We start from the raw sequence: 22,092 nt of genomic DNA, 5'->3' as shown, positions 1-22,092 counted from the left end.
GAGTGTCTGCATTCAGTCAGATTTGCTTATTTTAGTGAAAACATGTTTTATTGTTAGCCCTTCAGAACCAACATAGTTCTGGGACAGTGAACTATATCTTTTTCAGGTTCCCGACTCAACAGAACTGTTAACAAAATTCCAATTTTGGGCCACCTGTGTAACCTGATTGGCTTCAACATATATCCTAGTTACACCTGTGCAACCTCACTAATGGTAACAGTGTTGTACAAGGTCTAACTGAAAACATAATTTAAGGACAATGTGGTTGCATTGTAAGTTGCATTGTAACTAAAGTCACTGGATAGTGAACTCTGTCATGAAACAGATGTACTAACCTTCTAGTCCTACGTCAGGTGACTAGGACAGACCAACCTCTTAGTTTTAGTTATATTTCCTGTTATAACACAAGCCTATTACTCATGGTAGTGCATGAACAGGAAAGGAGACAGCTTTTCTCAGCTTTCCCGATGAGTTTGCCTGGCTGACATTTAGATAGACATCTTTACTTGAAAACTGAGCATGTTTGATAAGGGAACGATTGAGATATAAATAAGTGGGGACCCCGCCAAGCTCTCTGTACAAAGCCAGTAAAGTTCATTAGAACTTTCACTGTAAAAGACGTTACAGTTGGGTTTGAGGACTTCCCCCAACATGACCCTTCAACTCATCTTCCTAACTTCCATCTTCTCTTTGGTTCTCTTCTCAAACTAGTGGTTTCACTAGAGGGCGCACCGGTCCTAACTATGGAAGATAAATTTTTTACCTTGCTTTCGAGAAGTCTAAACAAACTGGAAAAGTTTCCCTTGCAACGTATTTGAACAAACCCTTCATCGGTTATGTTTAGTTCACTGGTGTATATTTTTAACTTCAGGTGGCACAGATAAAATAATAGACCTTTTTACTGTCTGTTGAGTATTGATGCTATGTAACTGGAAATTTCCTTTGGCCCATGAGAGGGAAGCAACAGTGCAAAGGTAAAAGGGTTTTGCGATGTTATATATCGTTCATCAGTCTCAAGTAAGGGGATAAAACGTTACCAAGTGTTGTTTGGGGCATACACAGTCGGAGACCTAAAATATCTTAAAAGACAGAGCGATTAAACTCATCTTTAGTGTGTAAAGAGATTTGCAGTTGTATTGAGCGTTATCAGGATTGTTGTGGTTGGGGAATTCATTAGCATCAATTTGCTGGCTAAATTACACTGGGGAAGAAGAACTGCCTGCTACTGCAGGTCCCTCTGTCCCAGCAGGGCACATGGGCTCGGCAGTGGGTGAGAGTCGGCTTTTGCTAACTGGCTGAGCGTTTTCCAGGACAGGGGGAGTGTGTAACTACCTGCACAAGCTGGGGCTCCTGTAGCTCGAGGCTCGGTCTGCATTGGCCTGGGGCTGCAGGTGGGGGCGCTGAGGCGGGATCTCGTGCGTTGCTGCAGGAAGCTGGACGGCGGCAGCCCCGTGAGCTGGGGCGGAGGAGCTGGAAGGTGGGGGTACCTGGTGCAGGGATGCGGTGGCTCCTCCGGGATACTGGTCTGGGGGGCTGGATACTGGATTCCCGGCGTAGCGGTGCTGGGGCCGCGGAGCTAGAAGCCAGACTCCCGCTGCAGGGCAGTTGGCAGCGGGGCTTATAGGCCAGTGGCACCGAGGAGGGGGTGGCTGGCGGGCAGCGCTCCCGGGGCAGGGGCGGGGAGCCCCAGCGCTGCAGGTGGAGGCGCGCGCGCCGTCCCGGCTCGTGCAGGGGGGGGGGCGGCTCGGCTGTCACCGGAGGGGGGCGGCCCGTTTCCAGCTGCCGGCGGTGGGCTGGGGCCTGGCGCGAGGGAGGGGCAGGCGCGTTTAATCCGGGATGCGGTAGCCCGGGGGCACTGACAGGAGAGGTGGGAAGCAGCGTCCCGCGGAGCCTGAGCCGCCTGCCCCTGCACGCGCTGCCCGAGGAGCCGGGGCGCTCGGCCCTGCACGAGGTGGGTGAGGGCGCAGCTGCCGCTGCTGGGCGAAGGGAGCTCCCTGGGCTAGAGCGGCCGCTGCTGCCAGTCACGCGGGGCTGTTGCCTGCCCCGGGAGGGAGGCGCCCCTGGTTGTTCCGGGGCTCCCGCTGCTGCCGTCCGGGGGCTACTGAAATCGGGGGAGGGGGCGCGGAAGGGGCCGGGGGCTCATACTCGGGCCCGTGCATTTGCTCCCTGGCGCAGGAGAGCGCGAGAGGCGAGGCACTGGCTCTGTGGCTGGCACGGTGCAAGGGGGGGGGGGGAGATGTGAGAGGGCGGGGGAAAGCCCAGCTCAGCTCAGCGCAGCACCGGGGGTAGCGCTAGCTTCAGGGGAGGGCAAGAGGGTGCTGAGACCGGGGCTGTGCCCAGGGACCCCCACGCCAAGGCGCTTTGACCGAGCCCTCAGCTGGCCGGAGCCTCGAACATTTGCGGTTTCCATTAGCGTCCCCTCCTCCCGGTAACTCATTCGCCAGATTGGACAAAGCGATCCGCCAAAATAGTCAGGTCCTGTTCATTGTAAACGGAAGCGCCCTGCACTTCGCTTGCTGCGCGTCGCGGGGCTTCATTTGCTACACCGCGGCAGATCACTTTATAAAAAAGCCTAATGGGAATCTGTATATACCAAAGCCTGCCAAATAGGCAGCTTGGCTCAGTTGTGTCAATCGCAGGCAGGGGCAATAATAATGGGGGGGGGGGAGGTCGGAGGCGGGCAGGGAATCCTCATTCTTGAAATTTTGTGGTTGATTAAAACTTTTGAATGACAAAAGCACACGGCTGCCCTGCCGAACGGTGGGGAAGTAAACAGCCTGATTTCCGTACGGAATCTTAGAGTTAGTTGACAGGTGCAAGAACGGGGCTGTTTGGATGGTTACTGTAGTTTTCCTTGGGGACCTCTGGCCTATTTAAAAAGGAGAAGGGTGTGGGTGTGTGTGGGGTGTTTTGTTTTAAGACTAGATTTGCATTTAGACTCCTGTGGGGCTTTGCACGATGTCCCTGGAAGGAGGTGGGGAAGCGTGCGGTAACCTTTCTGATGAGATCATTTTGGTAATGCCGGTGTAGCCCGCTCCAGCTTTAAGCACGAGGTGAAAAGGTTTGCTTACATTAAAGGTCAGTAACAATGAGCGGGCTTAGTACATGATTCCTTTGGTGGGTTTAAATGAAAGTGTTCAGTAAAAGCGGCGGACAGCTGGCTGTAACCGTCAAACGGAGGGTGATCGCTACTAAACTGATGGGCTTAGTTTTCCTTCCTTGGCCACTTGTCTATGAGCTGCGTGGAGCTAGCAGGCTTGGAAGCGGTGTCAATGAATGGCGACGTCCCGGGGCTGGCCCCTCAGCTCCGAGTGGGCGAGGATGCTGAAGAAAGAGCTCATCAAACATCCTCTTCTCTGAGGACTGGGATGGGAGGCGTTGCTGATTTGATAAATTAACTCGCACGTAGGAGAGACTCTAATTCGCCCCCTGTTGCCAGCTTCCCCAAACGTATTTGTTTCCCGTTCTGATCCCTCACTGGAACTACCTCACCCTGCAGGCTGTGCCTATGGAGTAAGCTGCCAGTCTGCTTTGCCGGCCAGGACAAACCTCGGGAGTTTGGGTTGCATTCCTTCCAAAGCCCAGTTCCCTGTCCTTGCCCGGTTTGTTTTAGTCACTGAGACTCTGGCAGGAGGCACTTGACTTTGTTTAATTATAACTGAAACCACCTCTCTCAGCAGAGCCAGGGCAGGAGGATGGCCAACCCCCAAACCACAGGGCTCTCCTGGGAGATCACTTGGCTTGCAGTTGTCATCTGTACCCATCTACAGGTAGGTGATGATCATGTTGCTCTGTTAACAGCCAGACATTGGTCTGCTGAGCATTTGAGACACTTCCATTTATTATTTTAAATGGAAAATTGTTGAGGCGACTGTGTGCCCCAGGCTCCAGTGATGCCATGAACAAGACTTTTCTGTCATTGAAGCTAGAGTCAAAGGAATTGATGCAGGAAATTGGTATTTTCCTTTTCCTTTCCGTTCTACCTGCCTTTACAACTTGGGACTCTCTTGCTAGGTGTCAAGGGGCTGGTCTGCTTCAACCTGATGCAGCTGCCTCTTGCCCCAGGAGACTTAGGAACAGAGAATGCTCAGTTATTATGGTGATGAGGGCCATATAAGTATGTGGGTAGCTAGAGCCAAAACCCTTTGAAGCCAGTGGAAGTCTTTCTACTGACTTCAGAATGGGAGTTGGATCAGGTCCTTAGTGCATTCAGGATCCATGGAGGAAAGCCTTGGCTGCCAACTGATCTATTGCCTGACACATAAGTTTAATCAGTTCCAAGAAATGAGTAGTTTTAAAAATTGAGTGCTTCCATACAGCATAATGTCATCACAGTATGTCATTCTCTGCACTAATATTTCCCATAGTGCAGTAAGTGAAGTGCTCTTTGAAGTTTTAAATCCCCACAAATCAAGAAATCTTTAGAAGAAGAAAGCAAAGTGAGTTTGACAACATTGCTGAAACAATATTTTACCAGTCTCTGAAAATCATACTGTGGTGAAACTTTTTTAAAATAAATACCTGATAAAACAATGATTTTGAATTAAGCAACTATAGAATCATAGAATCATAGAATCTCAGGGTTGGAAGGGACCTCAGGAGGTCATCTAGTCCAACCCCCTGCTCAAAGCAGGACCAAACCCAACTAAATCATCCCAGCCAGGGCTTTGTCAAGCCTGACCTTAAAAACCTCTAAGGAAGGAGATTCCACTACCTCCCTAGGTAACCCATTCCAGTTCTTCACCACCCTACTAGTGAAAAAGTTTTTCCTAATATCCAACCTAAACCTCCCCCTCTGCAACTTGAGACCATTACTCCTTGTTCTGTCATCTTCTACCACTGAGAACAGTCTAGATCCATCCTCTTTGGAACCCCCTTTCAGGTAGTTGAAAGCAGCTATCAAATCCCCCCTCATTCTTCTCTTCTGCAGACTAAACAATCCCAGTTCCCTCAGCCTCTCCTCATAAGTCATGTGCTCCAGCCCCCTAATCATTTTTGTTGCCCTCCGCTGGACTCTCTCCAATTTATCCACATCCTTCTTGTAGTGTGGGGCCCAAAACTGGACACAGTACTCCAAATGAGGCCTCACCAGTGCTGAGTAGAGGGGAATGATCACATCCCTTGATCTGCTGGAAATGCCCCTACTTATACAACCCAAAATGCCATTAGCCTTCTTGGCAACAAGGGCACACTGTTGACTCATATTCAGCTTTTCGTCCACCGTAACCCCTAGGTCCTTTTCTGCAGAACTGCTGCCCAGCCATTCGGTCCCTAGTCTGTAGCAGTGCATGGGATTCTTCCGTCCTAAGTGCAGGACTCTGCACTTGTCCTTGTTGAACCTCATCATATTTCTTTTGGCCCAATCCTCTAATTTGTCTAGGTCCCTCTGTATCCTATCCCTACCCTCCAGCGTATCAACCACTCCTCCCAGTTTAGTGTCATCTGCAAACTTGCTAAGGGTGCAGTCCACACCATCCTCCAGATCGTTAATGAAGATATTGAACAAAACCGGCCCCAGCACCGACTCTTGGGGCACTCCATTTGATACCGGCTGCCAACTAGACATGGAACCATTGATCACTACCCATTGAGCCCGACCATCTAGCCAGTTTTCTATCCACCTTACCGTCCATTCATCCAGCCCAGACTTCTTTAACTTGCTGGCAAGAATACTGTGGGAGACTGTATCAAAAGCTTTGCTAAAGTCCAGAAATAGCACATCCACTGCTTTCCCCTCATCCACAGAGCCGGTTATCTCGTCATAGAAGGCAATTAGGTTAGTCAGGCATGACTTGCCCTTGTTGAATCCATGCTGACTGTTCCTGATCACTTTCCCCTCCTTTAAGTGGTTCAGGATTGATTCCTTGAGGACCTGTTCCATGATTTTTCCAGGGACTGAGGTGAGACTGACTGGCCTGTAGTTCCCTGGATCTTCCTTCTTCCCTTTTTTAAAGATGGGCACTACATTAGCTTTTTTCCAGTCATCCGGGACCTCCCCCGATCGCCATGATTTTTCAAAGATAATGGCCAATGGATCTGCAATCTCATCGGCCAACTCCTTTAGCACCCTCGGATGCAGCGCATCCGGCCCCATGGACTTGTGCTCGTCCAGCTTTCCTAAATAGCCCCGAACTACTTCTTTCTCCACAGAGAGCTGGTCACCTCCTCCCCATACCGTGCTGCAGAGTGCAGCTGTCTGGGAGCTGACCTTGTCTGTGAAGACAGAGGCAAAAAAAGCATTGAGTACACTAGCTTTCTCCACATCCTCTGTCACTAGGTTCCCTCCCTCATTCAGCAAGGGGCCCACACTTTCCTTGACTTTCTTCCTGTTGCTAACATACCTAAAGAAACCCTTCTTGTTACTCCTAACATCTCCGGCTAGCTGCAACTCCAAGTGTGATTTGGCCTTCCTGATTTCACACCTGCATGCCTGAACAATACTTTTATACTCCTCCCTGGTTATTTGTCCAATCTTCCACTTCTTGTAAGCTGTTCTTTTGTGTTTAAGATGAGCAAGGATTTCACTGTTAAGCCAAGCTGGTCGCCTGCCATATTTACTTTTCTTCCTACACATCGGGATGGTTTGTTCCTGCAACCTCAATAAGGTTTCTTTGAAATACAGCCAGCTATTCATATTTATTTATTTGTTATTTGTATTGTGGTAGTACTGAGGGCTTACAGTCACTGACCAGAGCCCCACTGTGCTGTTTACAAATAGGTCCTGAAGAGTTTACAATCTAATTTGATAGGAGTAGTGGGGCAGACTGCCTAGCTAATTTAAGATAAATAAGGCCTGGTCTACACACACAACTTAGCTTACTCTAGCTATGTTGCTCAGGGGTGTGAAAAAGTCACTTCTTGGGAGACTTAGTAAGACAACCTAAGCCTCAGTATAGACACTGCTAGGTTGATAGAGGAATTCCTCCATCAGCCAAGCTATCACCGCTCAGGGGGGTGAATTAACTACAGCGATGGAAAACTCTCTTCTGTTGCTGAAGCAAATATCTATACTATGATGCTACAGTGGCATAGTCGCAGCTGTGGTGCTGTAGTGCCTGTAGTGTAGAGAAGCCCAGAGCTTGATACATTTAAGAATGGGATTATAAAATGAGGTTTTTCTTCAAGGAGTGTCCCCACAGGTGCTCTACTTCAGACTTTCCACTTCAAGTGCACATGGGCACATTTTTGATTGCAGTGCCTGTTTGACCTGCACATGCACCCTACACATCCTTGTGCCCAGTAATGAAGATATATAGGAGTATGTGGGCCAACCGCCCTAAGATCCTCACCAGCTGCCTTCTGCCTGAGATGAAGCATAGAGTGTGCCTGTTCTCTTCGCACTTAGTTTTTGTATAGTTAGTAGTGTTTGTTAGTTGGAACTGTTTCCCCTTTTTGTTTTTTACCCCCTTAAAGGGGTTGTTCTGGAGTTTGTTCTGGGGTATGTCAAGATCCCTGGGCTTTAAGAGGTGTCTTTCCTGATGGGAAGCTATCCTGGTCAGCGGCGGGCATCCTTGGTACCTCAGCTGTTTGGGAGGCACTGATATCCCTCGTAAGTGTAAAATCTGAAGCTCCTTTAAAAGTAGATCTCGAAAAAATAGGGACATCAAGTTTAAATTATTATTCATAATGGAGCAAGCCTTAAGTCTGGCTTGCGACCTGTGTGCTGAAAAGTCCCCTGAATGCAAGCTTGTGAGTACTGCTAGTGCCCATCTACCTCAAGATCCTGGTCACCGGGAGGCACAAGGGACATATGTGCTGCTGCACCATCCATGGCTGGGTCTTGGTCACCAAAAGCAACAGGGCAGACAGTTTCTGCATCAATGTCCATGGTAAAGAGCAATGTGTTATCTAAGTTTCTGTATATTAATCTTGTGATTATGGACAAAACCTAAGTCTTAAGTTTTTTTTCTCTTCACTGTACTATTGAAGCCAGTATTGGCATGGTTCCCTCATCCCCACAAATGGTTTTGGCATTGCTTCAGTTGTCTCTGTGTCTCTCTCTTTTTTTAAAGAACACATTGAAGTAATCAATAGTCTGTTGTGAGTAGCTTCATGAACATTTTAAGCTGGGTCAAATTTTGGTCTTGACTGTCCTTTTTAATATTCTAATTTATTTGCCATGTGATTTTGGGCAGTATAATGCATGGATGCTAAACCCAACCTTGCAGGAAGCCCTTTATGCTCCTAAGTTTTAGCTGTTTTATCACACTTCTAGTGACATTAAAGCTATTTTACATTATTTAACATAACATTTCTGGTTTCTAATAACCATTAATTATTTAATTGGGGTTGCTTAGGGCCATACTCTGTGGGCCACACACGGCCATTCTATCCTCATATTGTACCATAACTTACAGTTGTGTTGTTTTTGGCTATTAAAATGCTTATGTGTGGAGCTCATCAATTTGAAACAAGTGGATGCAGGGTAAGATCAGAAGTCTGTGCCATGCCACTTGTGTGAAATTGATTAATTTTATCCTTCTTGAAGCAGGTACTGAATCAAATAATGACCAGGTTAAAAGAATCTGCTGGAAATGTGGCATGAATGTAATGCAAAGTCAACTGCAGCATTTGTTGTCAAAAGGAGGTAGTTATTATTGAGAAGAAGTATAATGAACTTGGGTTATAGGAGCTCATTCTGATTCTTGGATGCCATGGTGATGAGCACTGCATAAATGTCTAGATAGATTCTGACTCTGGAATTGCATTCCATAGGTTTTCAGTTTCTGTCTCAAGTTGCAGCAAGGCTAGTTTGTCATGTGCAGATTAATCATTATAATGGCAGATGATATTGCTGGCAATCACTCCACCTACATAGGATAATCCAGTAAATATTTTACCAATGAATGCTTTAATGTGGGCTTCCTCTTGAAGAAATCCATGTTGTGATCAAGGGTTGCAGCACAAATTTGACTCTTTGGGACCATAGAATTGATCAACTAATCATTCATAGGCGAGACCTTGGATTTTTTGTTTTGTATACATAGGTGCGACTTCTTAAGTCATGAGTGACTCTAATGAAGTTAGTGGAACTACACCAGTATGAAACTGGTGTAAATCAGAGCAGAAACAGGTCTGTACAGTTTTCTTCAGCCATTTTAAGTAAAAAAGATAGCAGAAGTGTCATTAAATCATTAATTATTTTCAAAGATCCAGGATGATGAATCTGTATCTACAGTGACTTCTGTACTCCCCACTGTCCCAGAATCAGTACTTGAATTTGTGGCCATTCACTAAATATTTCTGTGAGCTCACACTTGCCCTTCACTTGGTTTTAAACACTCACGTGTATATGTTTCTGAGTATGCAAACAATGTTCTAGCACAAAAATGAGTTGCTCCCTTGTGTTGCTAGATGGCAATGGTACAAAAGATGTGTTGTAGATATGATGGAGGCTGAAAAGGCAAATAGTTTGAAAATTAATATACATAATAGAAGTACTTAAATGCAGTTTTGTTGTTTTTACATTTATCTCTTAAGGAGACCTGATTCTGCATGGTGATAATGGAGACAACTTCTCCCTCTCATCATGGGATCGGTTTCCTGGGATCTTACCTTTAGTTAAGGTAGGTTTATTAGGTACACACACTTTTCATGAAATATGTTAATTTATATCCTTAATAATGGACTAGCTGTGGTTATTAGTGATAGCTAGCAAATTTAAACAGACAAAATATTTATTTCCATCAATAATTTTCACACCCAGATTTCATACTGTGCACTCAGTTACTCTTTGCTGTGTGATTTTCAAAGCACAGATACACTGACAGTTTAAGATGCTATTGTTTTGAGAGTTGTACTAGATAAGCCCTCTCTGAACAGGGTGACCAGATGTCTCATTTTCATAGGGACAATCCCGTTTTTGGGGACGTTTTCTTATATAGGCTCCTATTACTCCCCACCCCCTGTCCCGTTATTTCACAGTTGATATCTGGTCACCCTATCTCTGAATCTGTTCATTTTATCTTTTTGAGAAATGGAATTGATAATATCTGAGGATAGAATAAGAACAAATACCCTTGTAATGTCCAGACAAGGTGTTATTCAACCAGGCTTTCTTTGGAAAAGTGAGTTTCATAGTCCACATATCATTGGAACTAGTGTTGGCTGCTGTCTTAATTTGTGTTTCTGCAATCCCTACATGTATTCTGTTCCTTTTTCTAATCTGTAATATTCTGGATTCAAAAGATATACATGCTGAAAACATTATCTTGCTCAAACTGATTCTGCCAAAAACTACCAACATAGTAAATGTCTTTAAAGTTAGGTTGATGTTGCAAGTCCAAAAATCTGATGTCCATTATATGACATAGTGAACTTGGAGACCATATTCATGGAAAACTTTTGGAATACTGTTTTACAGTAACTGAGTGTATTGTATACTAATGTTCAGAAAGTAGATTATGATCCACATACCATACGAGAGTCAGGATGCTTAACCCACTCAATAATCTTCATGAAAAAATGTCATGATGAGATTCGCAAATCCTGAGCCAAAGCTAGAACAGTTAAATTGTTTCTGTGCAGGTTTAAGACACTAGGGGTAAAATCCTGGCCCCACTGAAGTCAATAGGAGTGTTCCCATTGATCTCAGTGGGTACAGGATTTCATCTTGTATGTTTTGAAGATAGAACCTTGCCCTTCCCCATCCCTCAGACAAGCAGCACTTAAGAGACTCTGCAGAATATACTTTATCTTGAAGTATCTGTTATCACTGACAAACTTGTTATTCAGTGACAGCTTTACCAGGAAGCTTATGTAAATTCCTGTAGTGAATTTATGACTAATAGTGGTTGCTCAACTAATATTCACGGGATTGGAACTGCTGCTGGCCCCAATTTGCAATCCAAAAGAATTGGGTTACCAGACTATTTCTCTATGAATTTGAGTCTGTGACTCAAGTCACAAACTGTGAGGATGAATGCTCTTTTTTTTTTTCAAGTTTACTCTGATCAAAAATAGACTAAAATCAACACTAGAAGATGACCAAGGGACTGGGTTGTCACCAGTATCAATGAAGTGACTTGCTTTAATATTTTAGAAAGACTTATCAATGGTTTCTTGTCAAACTGGGAGGGCATATCAAACTGGGAAGAGTTGCACAGGGTTCAGTCCTGGGACTGGTATTAGTCAATATTTTCATTAATGACTTGGATGATGGAGTGGAGTGCAATGCTTATAAAATTTGCAGATGATGCCAAACTGGAAGGAGTTGCAAGCACTTTGGGGGATTGGATTAGAAGTCAAAATGACCTTGATAAATTGTAGAATTGGTTTGAAATCAACCAGATGCAATTCAATAAAGATAAGTGCCAAGTATTTTAATTAGGAAGGAAAAATCAAATGCACAACTACAATATGGGGAAGTAACTGGCTATTTGTTAGTACTGCTGAAGAGGATCTGTGGGTTACAGTAGACCACAAATTGAATATGAGTCAACGATGTGATACAGTTGTGAAAAAGGCTAGTACAATTCTGGGGTGAATTAACAGGAGTGTTGTATGTAAGAAACGGGAGGTAATTGTTCCATTCTACTTGGCACTGGTGAGGCTGGAATACTGTGTCCAGTTCTACTCCAGGCTAGTGGGAGCTGCTGGAAACGGTGTGGGCTGAGGGACGTACTGGCTGCCGCTTCCAGCAGCTCCCATTGGCCTGGAGCGGCGAACTGCGGCCAGTGGGAGCCGCGATCAGCCGGACCTGCAGACGTGGCAGGTAAACAAACCAACCTGGCCCGCCAGGGGCTTTCCCTACACAAGCGGTGTCCCAAGTTTGGGAAACACTGGTCTAGATGATGGTTGGGAATGGGGTAGATTTACTTGATCCTGCCTCAGTGCAGGGGGCTGGACTTGATGACTGATTTTACAAGGTCCCTTCCAGCCATACATTTCTAGGATTTTATTTTTCCATTTTTTTGCATGAATATTTCTATTGCAGTGATTATTAGTGGTGTCACATACATAGATGTTTTGTAATGGCACAGTTCAAGCAAGTAAAGCTTACTCATACTTTCTCAAAAATGTCTTAAAACTGCCTTAGAGAGACCACCCCAATGGAGAAAAGGTGATTCAGTCTCCATCACCGTTTTGACCTTAGTTTCCTGTGACTTTCAACAATGGTGCCAGTTAGTACTAATTTTGTTGGTAGTTTTATGTTGTGGTCACACAAAGAATTGCACTGAGATCACCCAGATAGTTATGCATTGACCTCCTGCCAACCAGTATAGTAGCTGGGCTACCAAGATATCAAAGACTTGCCTAGGAGCCTCTGTGTAGGAATAATCTTTTGTAAATGAATAACATAACTTTGATAAGATAAATTAGGTAAACAAACCTAAGAATGACTCTGGTTTGATATCCCCCCCCAGCTTTAGTAGATATGTGAAGGCTTAATCGCAGATAATTGCTCATTCAGCCTATATTCTGTGCAAATGGATATCTCATGCTCCTTACCAAATCAGTCTGGTATTGAGGCTGCAGTTTTGCATAGCACACCAAATTCCATTCCTGCCCTGAGGGCATGATTCTGCTCCTATTAAAGCAGTATTGCTAACCTCAGCTGATCAAAAATAATGAGTTAGGCCCCCCAAAATCATGAGATTAGCTTAAATGTCATAATTAAAAATATTATTTGTTTTATTTTAATTTTTAAAGTTTGCCTTCTGGTTTCTGAGCCACTTTCAAGTCTTCCTCTGCAACTGTGTGGCCTAGAATCTTGCTTTTTAATTTTTTTAAAAAATAATGAAAACTGAAATTCTTATGTAGTCACTTGACTGTAGGCGTTGGGGCTTTAAAAAACACCAGTTATCATGAAGGTTGCAATAAAATCACAAGAGTTGGCAACATTCTACGGTCAATTGCAAAACTCCTATTAACTTCAATGGGAGCAGGTATTTAATTGGGCTCTCTATTTGTGTTTGTTTCATAAGAATACTATAAAAAATCTCTGGAGATGGAATAGTGTTGCATTAATGTTATGCAAATTTTGGACATTACAACAGCTTAAATGTGCCATTAAATCAGTGGCTGCCAAAATTTTGTAGAGCTGATAAATTGTGCATGGCCACAATACATTATCTTCAATCCAATACAGTCTTAATGGAACAGTTGCAGTGTAATTCTTAAGATGCAAAATCCTCCTGAAATAGTTTGTATATAGTGAAAGAGTTAGTTTGGTTTTGGAGTGCAGTTCATTAGCGTTCTTAGTGAGCTCAGCATTCCAGACTAGACATTGGGTATAGCCAGGGCAACTCCAGAAACCACTGAGTGAGGGTAGCCTGGTTCTGAAGGAAGGCCTTACAAAGGAAAAGCAGAGAGCTGGTGGAACTGGAGTTGGCATTCAAAGGAGTGAGGCTGGAGTGGGTCTTAGGTCAACTTCTGCATGCAGCTTGCCATTAGAGGGGTCTTATTTTGAAGGCAGGTCTGTTCAATAATCTGGTAACTCAATTATTACTTAAGCCTGTTCTACACCTAAAATTTAGGCTGTGTCTATACTACAGATCGTACGGTGGCACAATTGTACCACTGCAGCTGTGCTGCTATAAGGTCTCCCATATAGCCGCTGTATGCCAGCGGGAGAGAGCTCTCCCAACGTCATAACTAAACCACCCCCAATGAGCGGCAGTAGCTATGTTGGCGGGAGAGTGTCTCCTGCTGTGCTGACATAGTGCTGTCCACACCGGTGTTTTTGTCGGTGAAACTTATGTTGGTCAGGGGTGTGTTTTTTCACATCTCTGATTGACAAAAGTTTTACTGACAAAAGTGCTAGTGTAGACTGATTCTTAGGTTGTCCAAGCTATGTTGCTCAGGGGTGTGAAAAATTCACTGCTCTGACAGATGTTGCTAAGCTGACCTAAGCCCTAGTATAGACACTGCTAAGTCTATGGAAGAATTCTTCCATCAACCTTGCTACTGACTCTTGGAAAGTTGGATTTACTACAGTAATGGAAGCACTTCCATCTCTGTAGTAAGTGACTCCACTATAGCAGTGCACGGCCATTGTGTGCCACTATAGTGTTTCTAGTGTAGACATACCCTTACTTATGTGCATGTGTCCTGGAAGAGGTTTTAAATCTTCGTCAGTTTAGGGATAAGAGTATTGTTTCTGTTTCTCTTTTTGCACCATTTCCTTTGTACATATATTAGGAATGGATATCAAAAGCTTATAACATTTAAAATACAGGCTTTATTTGTGTCTGTGTATTTGTTTTTAATGTGGTTTCACTCCTTAGCTGTGCAGTAATGCACTGGAATCCTGTGAATCTTGTGTGTTGTTCAGATCAACCTATCACACTTGTACAAATACAAATGAAATTCTCCTTTGCGCAGAGGATCCATAAAAGTAGTGTGCACTACTTAAGATCTACCCATCCTTCTTCACAGGGCTGTATGTGAATTATCCAGTTTAGGTTCTAGAACAGGGGTGGACAAACTTTTTGGCCTGAGGGCCACATCGGGGTGGGGAAATTGTATGCAGAGCCATGAATGTAGGGCTGGGGCAGGGGTGTGGGAGGGGGTGGTGTGTACAGTAAGGGGATTAAAACAAGGGCTTGGGGCAGGGTGCAGGAGGGGGCTCAGGGCAGGGGGTTGGGGTGTGGGGTGCAGGACGGAGCTCAAGGCAGGGGGTTGGGGTCCAGGAGGGGGTGCAGAATGTGGGAGGGGGCTCAGGGCAGGATGTGGGGTGCAGGAAGGGTGTGGGGTGCAGGAGGGGGCTCAGGGCAGGGGTGCAGGAGGGGTAAGGAGTGCGGCAGGGGGCTCAGGGCAGGGTGTTGGGGTGCAGGAGGGGTACAGCAGGGGGCTCAAGATAGGGGGTTAGGGGGTTCAGGGCAGGGGGTTGGGGTGCGGGGTGCATGAGGGGTTTGGGGTGTGGGCTCTGGCTTGGCGCCACTTATCTCGAGCAGCTCCGGGGTGACATAGGTTAGGGGTTTGTTTCAGGAGTGGGTGGGTGAGATTCTGTGGCCTGCATTGTGCAGGAGGTCAGACTAGATGACCATAATGGTCCCTTCTGACCTTAAGTCTATGAGTCTATGAGACACGCAGTGGGGCTAAGGCAGGCCCTGTGCCGCTCCCAGAAGTGGCCAGCATGTCCAGCAGTGGCTTCTGGGGGTGGTGTGACGGCTCCGTCATGCGCTGCCCTCACCTGCGGGTACCAACCCAGAAGCTCACATTGGCCCTATAAATACATTTTCCTCTGCACTCTTCCCATCAGAATGAGGGTTTTCAAAAATATCTGCTAAAATCTGTATATTGTCAGCTGCTATTGAATTCCAGGGCCACATTTTCAAAACAGCCTCAGTCTATTTTTGTATGCAATTTTGCATGCTCATTTTTTTGACCATTGTCACCTGCACACAGGTGATTAAAATTATGCACTTAACCTGCTTAGGCACTTATGTAGATTTTACTTTATGTGCCTATTTCCTAGGAATTCAATAGGAGTAAGGCACTTAATCCGTTTAGGTGCCTACTGGGATTTTCAAAAACATATATCTTCATCTGTAGGCTCCTCAATACATTTGAAAATCTGGCTTCAAGAGCCTAAATCAGTTTTGAATTGAGACTTCAGCTCCTAAGTCATTTAGGCACTTTTGATCATTTTACTCTTAAATCTGAAAAATAGGTTTGTGATGTGTGCAGATATCGGCCAGTGCTTGAAAATCGCATGTGCAAACGTTACATGTGCACAAAAGGAAAATTTGGACTGAAATATCACTTCCAGACATCATGTTATATAAATTATTGTTTTGGAATGGTGTTATTTCTGTTTCTAATTTATATTTATTAGATTTAACATCATTATGGAAAGAAAATGAAAACAGTCCTCCCAATCTGTTTTGAGTAATGTGGTTTCCAGGAATTATCAGTTTGTCATACTTCTGGATTCACTAGAAAAACGGTGAACACAAGTCAACTTGATTGAAATGTAAAACAATGTTAAAAATGCACTTAAGGGTGTAATTACTAGATTGCTGTTGTATGCTAACTGTTGTCATTACTGTCACAGTGGGAGATCTCCACTGTTTATCAATGCTATTTTATAGAACTAAGTAAGTGGAGCATTTATTTTTTGGGGGAAACAATGTCTTGTTTCTCTCTTTGTACAATGTTCTTTCTGTCGTCAGTTGGTTTGTCAAAAACCTAGATTGCTTAAGATTTATGGGATACATTCTCTTGTTGGTACATGCAAGCTGCTTGGAGTATGTACTGTGTATGTGTATGTTGGATGACCTACTGTGGTTGGCTGTCTAGGCCATGGCAAACCGCAGGAGAGTTTTAAATACATGGTCTGTACGTTTATTACTTAATACAAAGTAAAATTGGGCTGATACTGACATACCTGCACTTCCATGTAATGGAGGCGTAAGGCCGGGTATCCCTCTGTTCAGTAATAAATGTTTCCTGGCCTGCATCTTGCAGGAGAAGCCCTTGCAAGTTTGCAGAAATTGGCTTCGCTCCGAGCTTGCTGATTCAGTTAGAAATTAGCTAGCTCCTAAAAGAACTTGTTTTTTTCTTTTGGTTATTGTTATTTTACTTGTGTATTTGTTTGTGGATACTGTAGGCCATATACTGGCATGCAAAGGAGATGTGAAAAGCTAATGCAAATAATGGCCTGTTTTAAAACATGATTTGGCTTCCTGACTTGGGGAGAGTCCTTTTTTATAAAAGGCCTTGAAGCAGTCTTTCATTTGTGTTATGTCCTAGGGGCAGCCGGTGTAGGAAGCAATCACTTGAGGCCAGAGAGCAGACAGCTAACCAAAACCTCCATTTTATTTACAGACACAGAGAGCTCACTCAGCCGGTTGAAACCGGCTGAGCTATCCCTTAATAGTCTAACTCAGTTGCCATAGTAACAAAATCCATGACAACCAAATACACAACAATTTGGAGACTCAAAACACACCCCACTTAATCTTAAACTGTTCCCTGGTTGATTGACATGGCTACTGACTGAGATCAGCCAGTTGTGTAGTATTGTCTTTAGTATAGACTGCTTATAGGGCAATGATGTTCTAGTTGGAGCACTTAGGGTACACTCAGCATATTGCTGCTTTTTCAGCTGACCCCATCAATGTTTGTTCAAAAGGCAAGAGAGAGAGTCTACTTACTACCAGAAATATGTTCTCTATGTGCTTTATGGATTCTGGGCACTTCCTATAGTAGTATTACCATGTAATTTCTGTTCTGTAGAACTATGGATTCAAATAATATCAGAAGCTGATGCACCATTTGGGTGGTGGTCTATGATTGTACTTCACTCAAAAGTGGTCTGATTCTGTAACCCTTGCTCACATGAGTTTTTTTCAGTGAAGGCAATGAGATTCCTTATGTGGTTAATGGCTGCACTTTCTGCCTAGAGTGTACACAGTCTGTGAAGCTTTCACTCTTGAACCATTGTTTAAAAGTTTACATTTTTGTTTTTTAAATTTGTCTCCAGACTTTCAATGCCAGTTGGTACAAGATTAATAAGCAACTCTTTATTTGTTTCATATTTTTTTCCCTTTGTGTTCTACTCAGAAACTCTATAGACCTTTCTTTTAGGTATGCAGAGAGACTGGCTATGCTGACTGATTGCTGTGGTGTTCTGTTTGTCAGTCTCATGCTAATATTTCCTTGCTACTGAGGGAGCACGCCAAAGTAATGGCTACTGATATTTTACTAAATAAGTCTTGGCATAATGTGCACTTTCACTATGTGATCAGTCCTGTGAGCAAGATGCACGTATTCCAGACTCCTTCCCTGCATGACTGTGTGTTTTGCTTAACCTCAGTGTGGTATCAGGCACTCAAACTTTACATTTTCCTTTCCGACCCCTTTGAATTAGATTTTAGAATACAATAGGTTGGTTTAATACTATAACAAAAGCTCCAGAATGCCATCTTAATGTATGGTTTTGTACTGTGTAGCTGTTTGTCTTATGCTAAGAGGAAGCTATAAATGTATTTTTAATGCCAAGGGTTAGACTTAAAATGCATTACTCACCCTGTGGGAATAGCTTGAAAATTAGTAAGCAATTAGATTAGTAGGAAAACACATTTTACTTAGTTTTGTGAGTCTCATGGGCCTTTCGAATATCCTGTTAATATTACCTTTTTAAATCACAACCTTTTAAATCTTTACATAGTTTTAAATAACAGTTGTTCTTTGAAAGTGAAAATTATCCATATTTTTATTTAATGGGTCTAAGTTGCCTCATGGAAACATGATTAATATGCAATAGGAAATATGATTGGTTGTATCCTGAACCAGTGTAGGCTAAATGTAATACTTTAAAAAAGTTACACAGTTTCTGTAGGGATAACAGAGATGTATTCGGAAAAACTAAACTTTCAGAGGTGACACACCCCTTTGCAGAGGGCCAGCACAGGAACTGTATATTGCTATGGCTTCAATTAAGCCCTTAAGTATAGTGGGGACATATGTAATACATGGTCTTGTTCTGATCCTCTGTGCAGGGGAGAATTTCACCCTCAATGACCACCTGTGAAATGTTATAACAAAAATGCTTATTTTTGTGGCAGGCTTGAGAATTTTGTGAGCCAGCCATCATTTAGAAACCATTATTTTTTTTTAAAAAGTTGCAAAAAAGTAGAAGAATTTATAAGCCAACATTGCTCATTTTTTCAGTCTGTAATGCCAATACTCCAACAGGGTAGTGCACAAAGGAAGTCGCTGCTCTCTTTGACTGTAATGTAGGAGTGGCGAATAAAGGCCTGATCATTCATTATCTGGGCAAAATTCCCATTAATTGACTTCAGCAGTAGTTTTGCCTGTGTGGGGACTACAGGCCTGGCCACATATTCCCAGATCCTGGAATCAGATCCATGTTTGCAGAGCCCCATACACGGTGGGGCTGTGTGCAGGCATAAACTCCAGATGAGTGGGCCAGTTCCAGGACTGGGATTTAAATTTATAAAGTTCAGGATTTCTACTTCAGTAGGACTGTACTGTGAATGCTGAGCACAGGCAAAACTGCCAGTGAAGTCAATGGGAGCTTTGCCTGAAACATAAGTGGGAGTTTTTCCTGAGTAAGGCCTACCCATAAGAAGCAAATCTAAGCTGAATTTCATTAGTGTTAACTAGTTGGTTATGATATCCGATCCTCTTGGATGGTGTGAATCATTTTATTTTTTCTCCATTTTACTACAAAGGATAGATGACATTTAAAGCTGTTTCCACAGCTGTTAGTTTTCTTAGAAATTGGCTCTGTTTATTTTTGGGGAAGAAAAAAAGATCTTCAGAAAGATAATTTGTGTTTTGCTTATAACCCTTGCAAAATTTGAAGTGATTCCCGTTTTCTGCAGTCACTTTTTATTGTGTCATTGAGGAGCGTTTTATCAGGTGTTCCAGACCATCTCTGTTGGCAGGGGTTTCCCTGAATTACTGCAGAGGGAAACATCAGAAATGGTCCTTAGTGCATGTATGCTATTTTTCAAAAGAATTGAAGCAGAACATGGAAATTCACTTTTAAAAATCTATGTGGCTTTTTGCCATCTAAGCTGTATTTAAAAGATTCTTTTGAACCCTTTAAGTGGTTGTACTCTCCACTGTACAGTGCATTTGTTCTGATGTAAGTAAAGAGGAAAACATGAGCCCATCATAAATAAAGAAGATCTGATATAGAGTTGAATTCTACATATAGCATTTTGTCCGTGCATATGAAAATTGACATCATTGTACTGGAATGTTGACCGTGTTTTGCATTTTGCAAGCTGCTTTTACTGGAAAGCATGTGTTTCAAAGGGAGTTTTTGATTTTTATAAGTCTTTGTCTCCATACTAGCTCAGTATTATTTTGCATGTGGAATTTAACTATGAATAAAATTTAACTCATGAAATAAGAGATGCTCCAACATAAAATATTTTTTGCATAATTCATTAATGACTGGTAACATGCATGCCCTCATCAGAAAAATCAAAGATAATGATTAACTAGATTCTAGCACTCTTACTCAAGTTGAGTAGTACCTTACTCTGAGTACTGCCTTTGATTTCAATGGGGCTACTCATGAAAGAGAGAGATCTCAACATGATTCATGTGTAGGGGCATAATCTGGCCCCTAGAATTTAGTAGTAATTGTATAGAAAAATCAATCCTTGTAGAGAGCTTTCAATATTATGGAAACTGTGCATTATTATGATCTAGATTAAAGCTGTAAATCAACACTGGGAAAACATTTAGGGCCTAATGCAAATCTAAACTATATATGTTTTTTACACTAATCTAAATTCATTGGTTGCAGCTGAAGTTATCTTGATCTACCCTGATGTAAGTGACATCAGAATCAGGCCCTTGGAGTGTGATAATCTGCTGAAGATATTTCAGTGTAGGGGCAATAAACTATTCCCTCTTCCAACCCACAGCACTGTGTACATCCATAGACTACTACCTCTTTAATCCCCCTAGCTTGCTTCTACACACAGGGCCCCTGTGCATCCCTACTAACCTCACCATCTCCTCATGTGTTTCTCAATCCCTCATGACCCCCAAAGCTTCCCTATTTACCATGCTGAGTACTGTGTCTCCCCTAGAGCTCACTCCGTTTCTCCCACAGCCTATCTTGCCTCCTTGGATCCACATGCTCTCCATGAGGAAGGCAGCTGAGGAGTCAAGAAGGCAGGCTTGTAGCATTGGAAAATGGAAGTAGCCAATGAACTTGACAGTTCAATTAGATACTGTCAAAATTCAATTAGACTATCCCTAAGTAGAGGACTATAAACTGCTGGCCTGTCTCTCCAGCCCAGGAAGGATAGACACCGTGCATGGAGTCTGGTTCAGACCTGGTTCTGGCCCCTTTTCTCAAGTCTTCAGCTTTATTTCTTCCATGTAAAACTGGTAACACAAATTCCACATCCCAAACCTGTTCCTTCCCCTGACTCAGGGGCTTCCTGCCACAGCTTCTCTGCTTCTAGAAGCTCTTCCTCAGTCCTTCTAAAGACTGTCTGGTTGGGAGTCAGACTGCCACAGGCACCGACCTGCTTCCTGCAGCTCTCCCATCAAACTGTGAATATGTCTTCGCTTTGAGCTGTGAGTATAATTCCCATCTTGAGGAGACAGACATGAAGTAGCTCTCATCGAGCTTGCGTTCTAAAAATAGAATGTAGTTGCCGCAGTGCAAGAGGCGGGAGAGGCAAGCCACCCTGAGTATGTGCGTGGTGTCTCTGACAGGCATGCACTCAGGGCTGTGAGCTCCTCCCGCCATTTGTGCTCCCATTACTGTGTTCTGATATTAATGCGCTAGCTCAGTGAGGTAGCTGATAAGTCACAGGTGAATGTGGGTCCAGCTTCCCATAAGGGACTTGCAGTCCTGTGAAAGGGTTTAAGAACCAGATCCTCAAAGGTATTTAGCTACTAACTCCCAGGCATTATGTACCTAAATATATTTGAGGATCTGGCTTCAGTCCCAGTCACAGGGTTGTAAGCCTGAAGGCCCAGACCCTCAAAGGTATTTAGGTGCCTAATTCTTTATATGTTTAATTTTAACATTTCAAAGGTGACTTTTATGTCCAGTAAATCCTTGGGGATGAGGGGGAAGAGAAAGAGAAAGTGTTTCTTTGCAGTCTGTGTAGTCTTCCCCCCGTCCCCAACAAAAAAGTGAGGGGGGAAAAAAGGGGGAAATTTCAAAAATGGAACATTTAAAAAAATCATTAAAAAATTTATTCTTCCTTTGAAGTATTTGTGACGGTACCACCCATAAGGCTTTACGGAAATATGCTTAGAATGTGTTTTATGCTACATATGCCATGTAACATATCTCTGTAAAGGTTATGATCTACCGAATGTATTAATCCTATTTGTATGCATGTATCATTTTTGTATTCAAAGTTATGAATGTTGGCTGTGTACTGGCTTGATTTCTAATTAACCTTAGTAGAGCATTTGGTCAGTTCCTGTAGAAAGGAATGTTGAAATTAAGTACCTAATCAAGAAACACTTAAAGGACAATGGATCTTGGAATGCTCCAATCCACATAAGAAGTCTACTTGAGGACGTTCAAGGTAGCATGTAAACAATGGATGCTACCTGTAAAAACTGTAAGTCATGCATGGACATGTGACTTGCCCAGGTGACTCCTAAACTCCATCTTGGAGCTGGACT

General features: G+C 43.4%; 1 protein-coding gene across 6 annotated transcripts in view; it reads left to right on the top strand.

Moving 5' to 3' along the window:
- The first annotated feature begins 646 nt into the window (after positions 1–646).
- The window catches only part of ADAMTSL3 (ADAMTS like 3), a 287,105-nt gene continuing 265,659 nt past the window's right edge, over positions 647–22,092 (top strand). For 3 of the 6 annotated variants that reach the window (XM_044981163.1, XM_044981168.1, XR_006572626.1), the window contains exons 1-2: positions 647–974; positions 3,681–3,770. In XM_044981163.1, coding sequence (XP_044837098.1) covers positions 3,696–3,770 — 75 coding nt within the window. In that variant the 5' untranslated portion in view covers positions 647–974; positions 3,681–3,695. Of the gene's footprint in view, positions 975–1,870; positions 1,952–2,306; positions 2,316–3,677; positions 3,771–22,092 lie in introns of those variants that run through there. The other 3 variants (XM_044981169.1, XM_044981164.1, XM_044981165.1) reach the window with 3 other exon arrangements.

This window comes from Mauremys mutica, chromosome 11 (assembly GCF_020497125.1).
Source record: "Mauremys mutica isolate MM-2020 ecotype Southern chromosome 11, ASM2049712v1, whole genome shotgun sequence".
NCBI classification, from domain to species: domain Eukaryota; kingdom Metazoa; phylum Chordata; order Testudines; family Geoemydidae; genus Mauremys; species Mauremys mutica.
The sequence above is the reverse complement of the archived record's forward strand: the minus strand, read 5'-3'. Positions and strand labels throughout refer to the sequence as shown.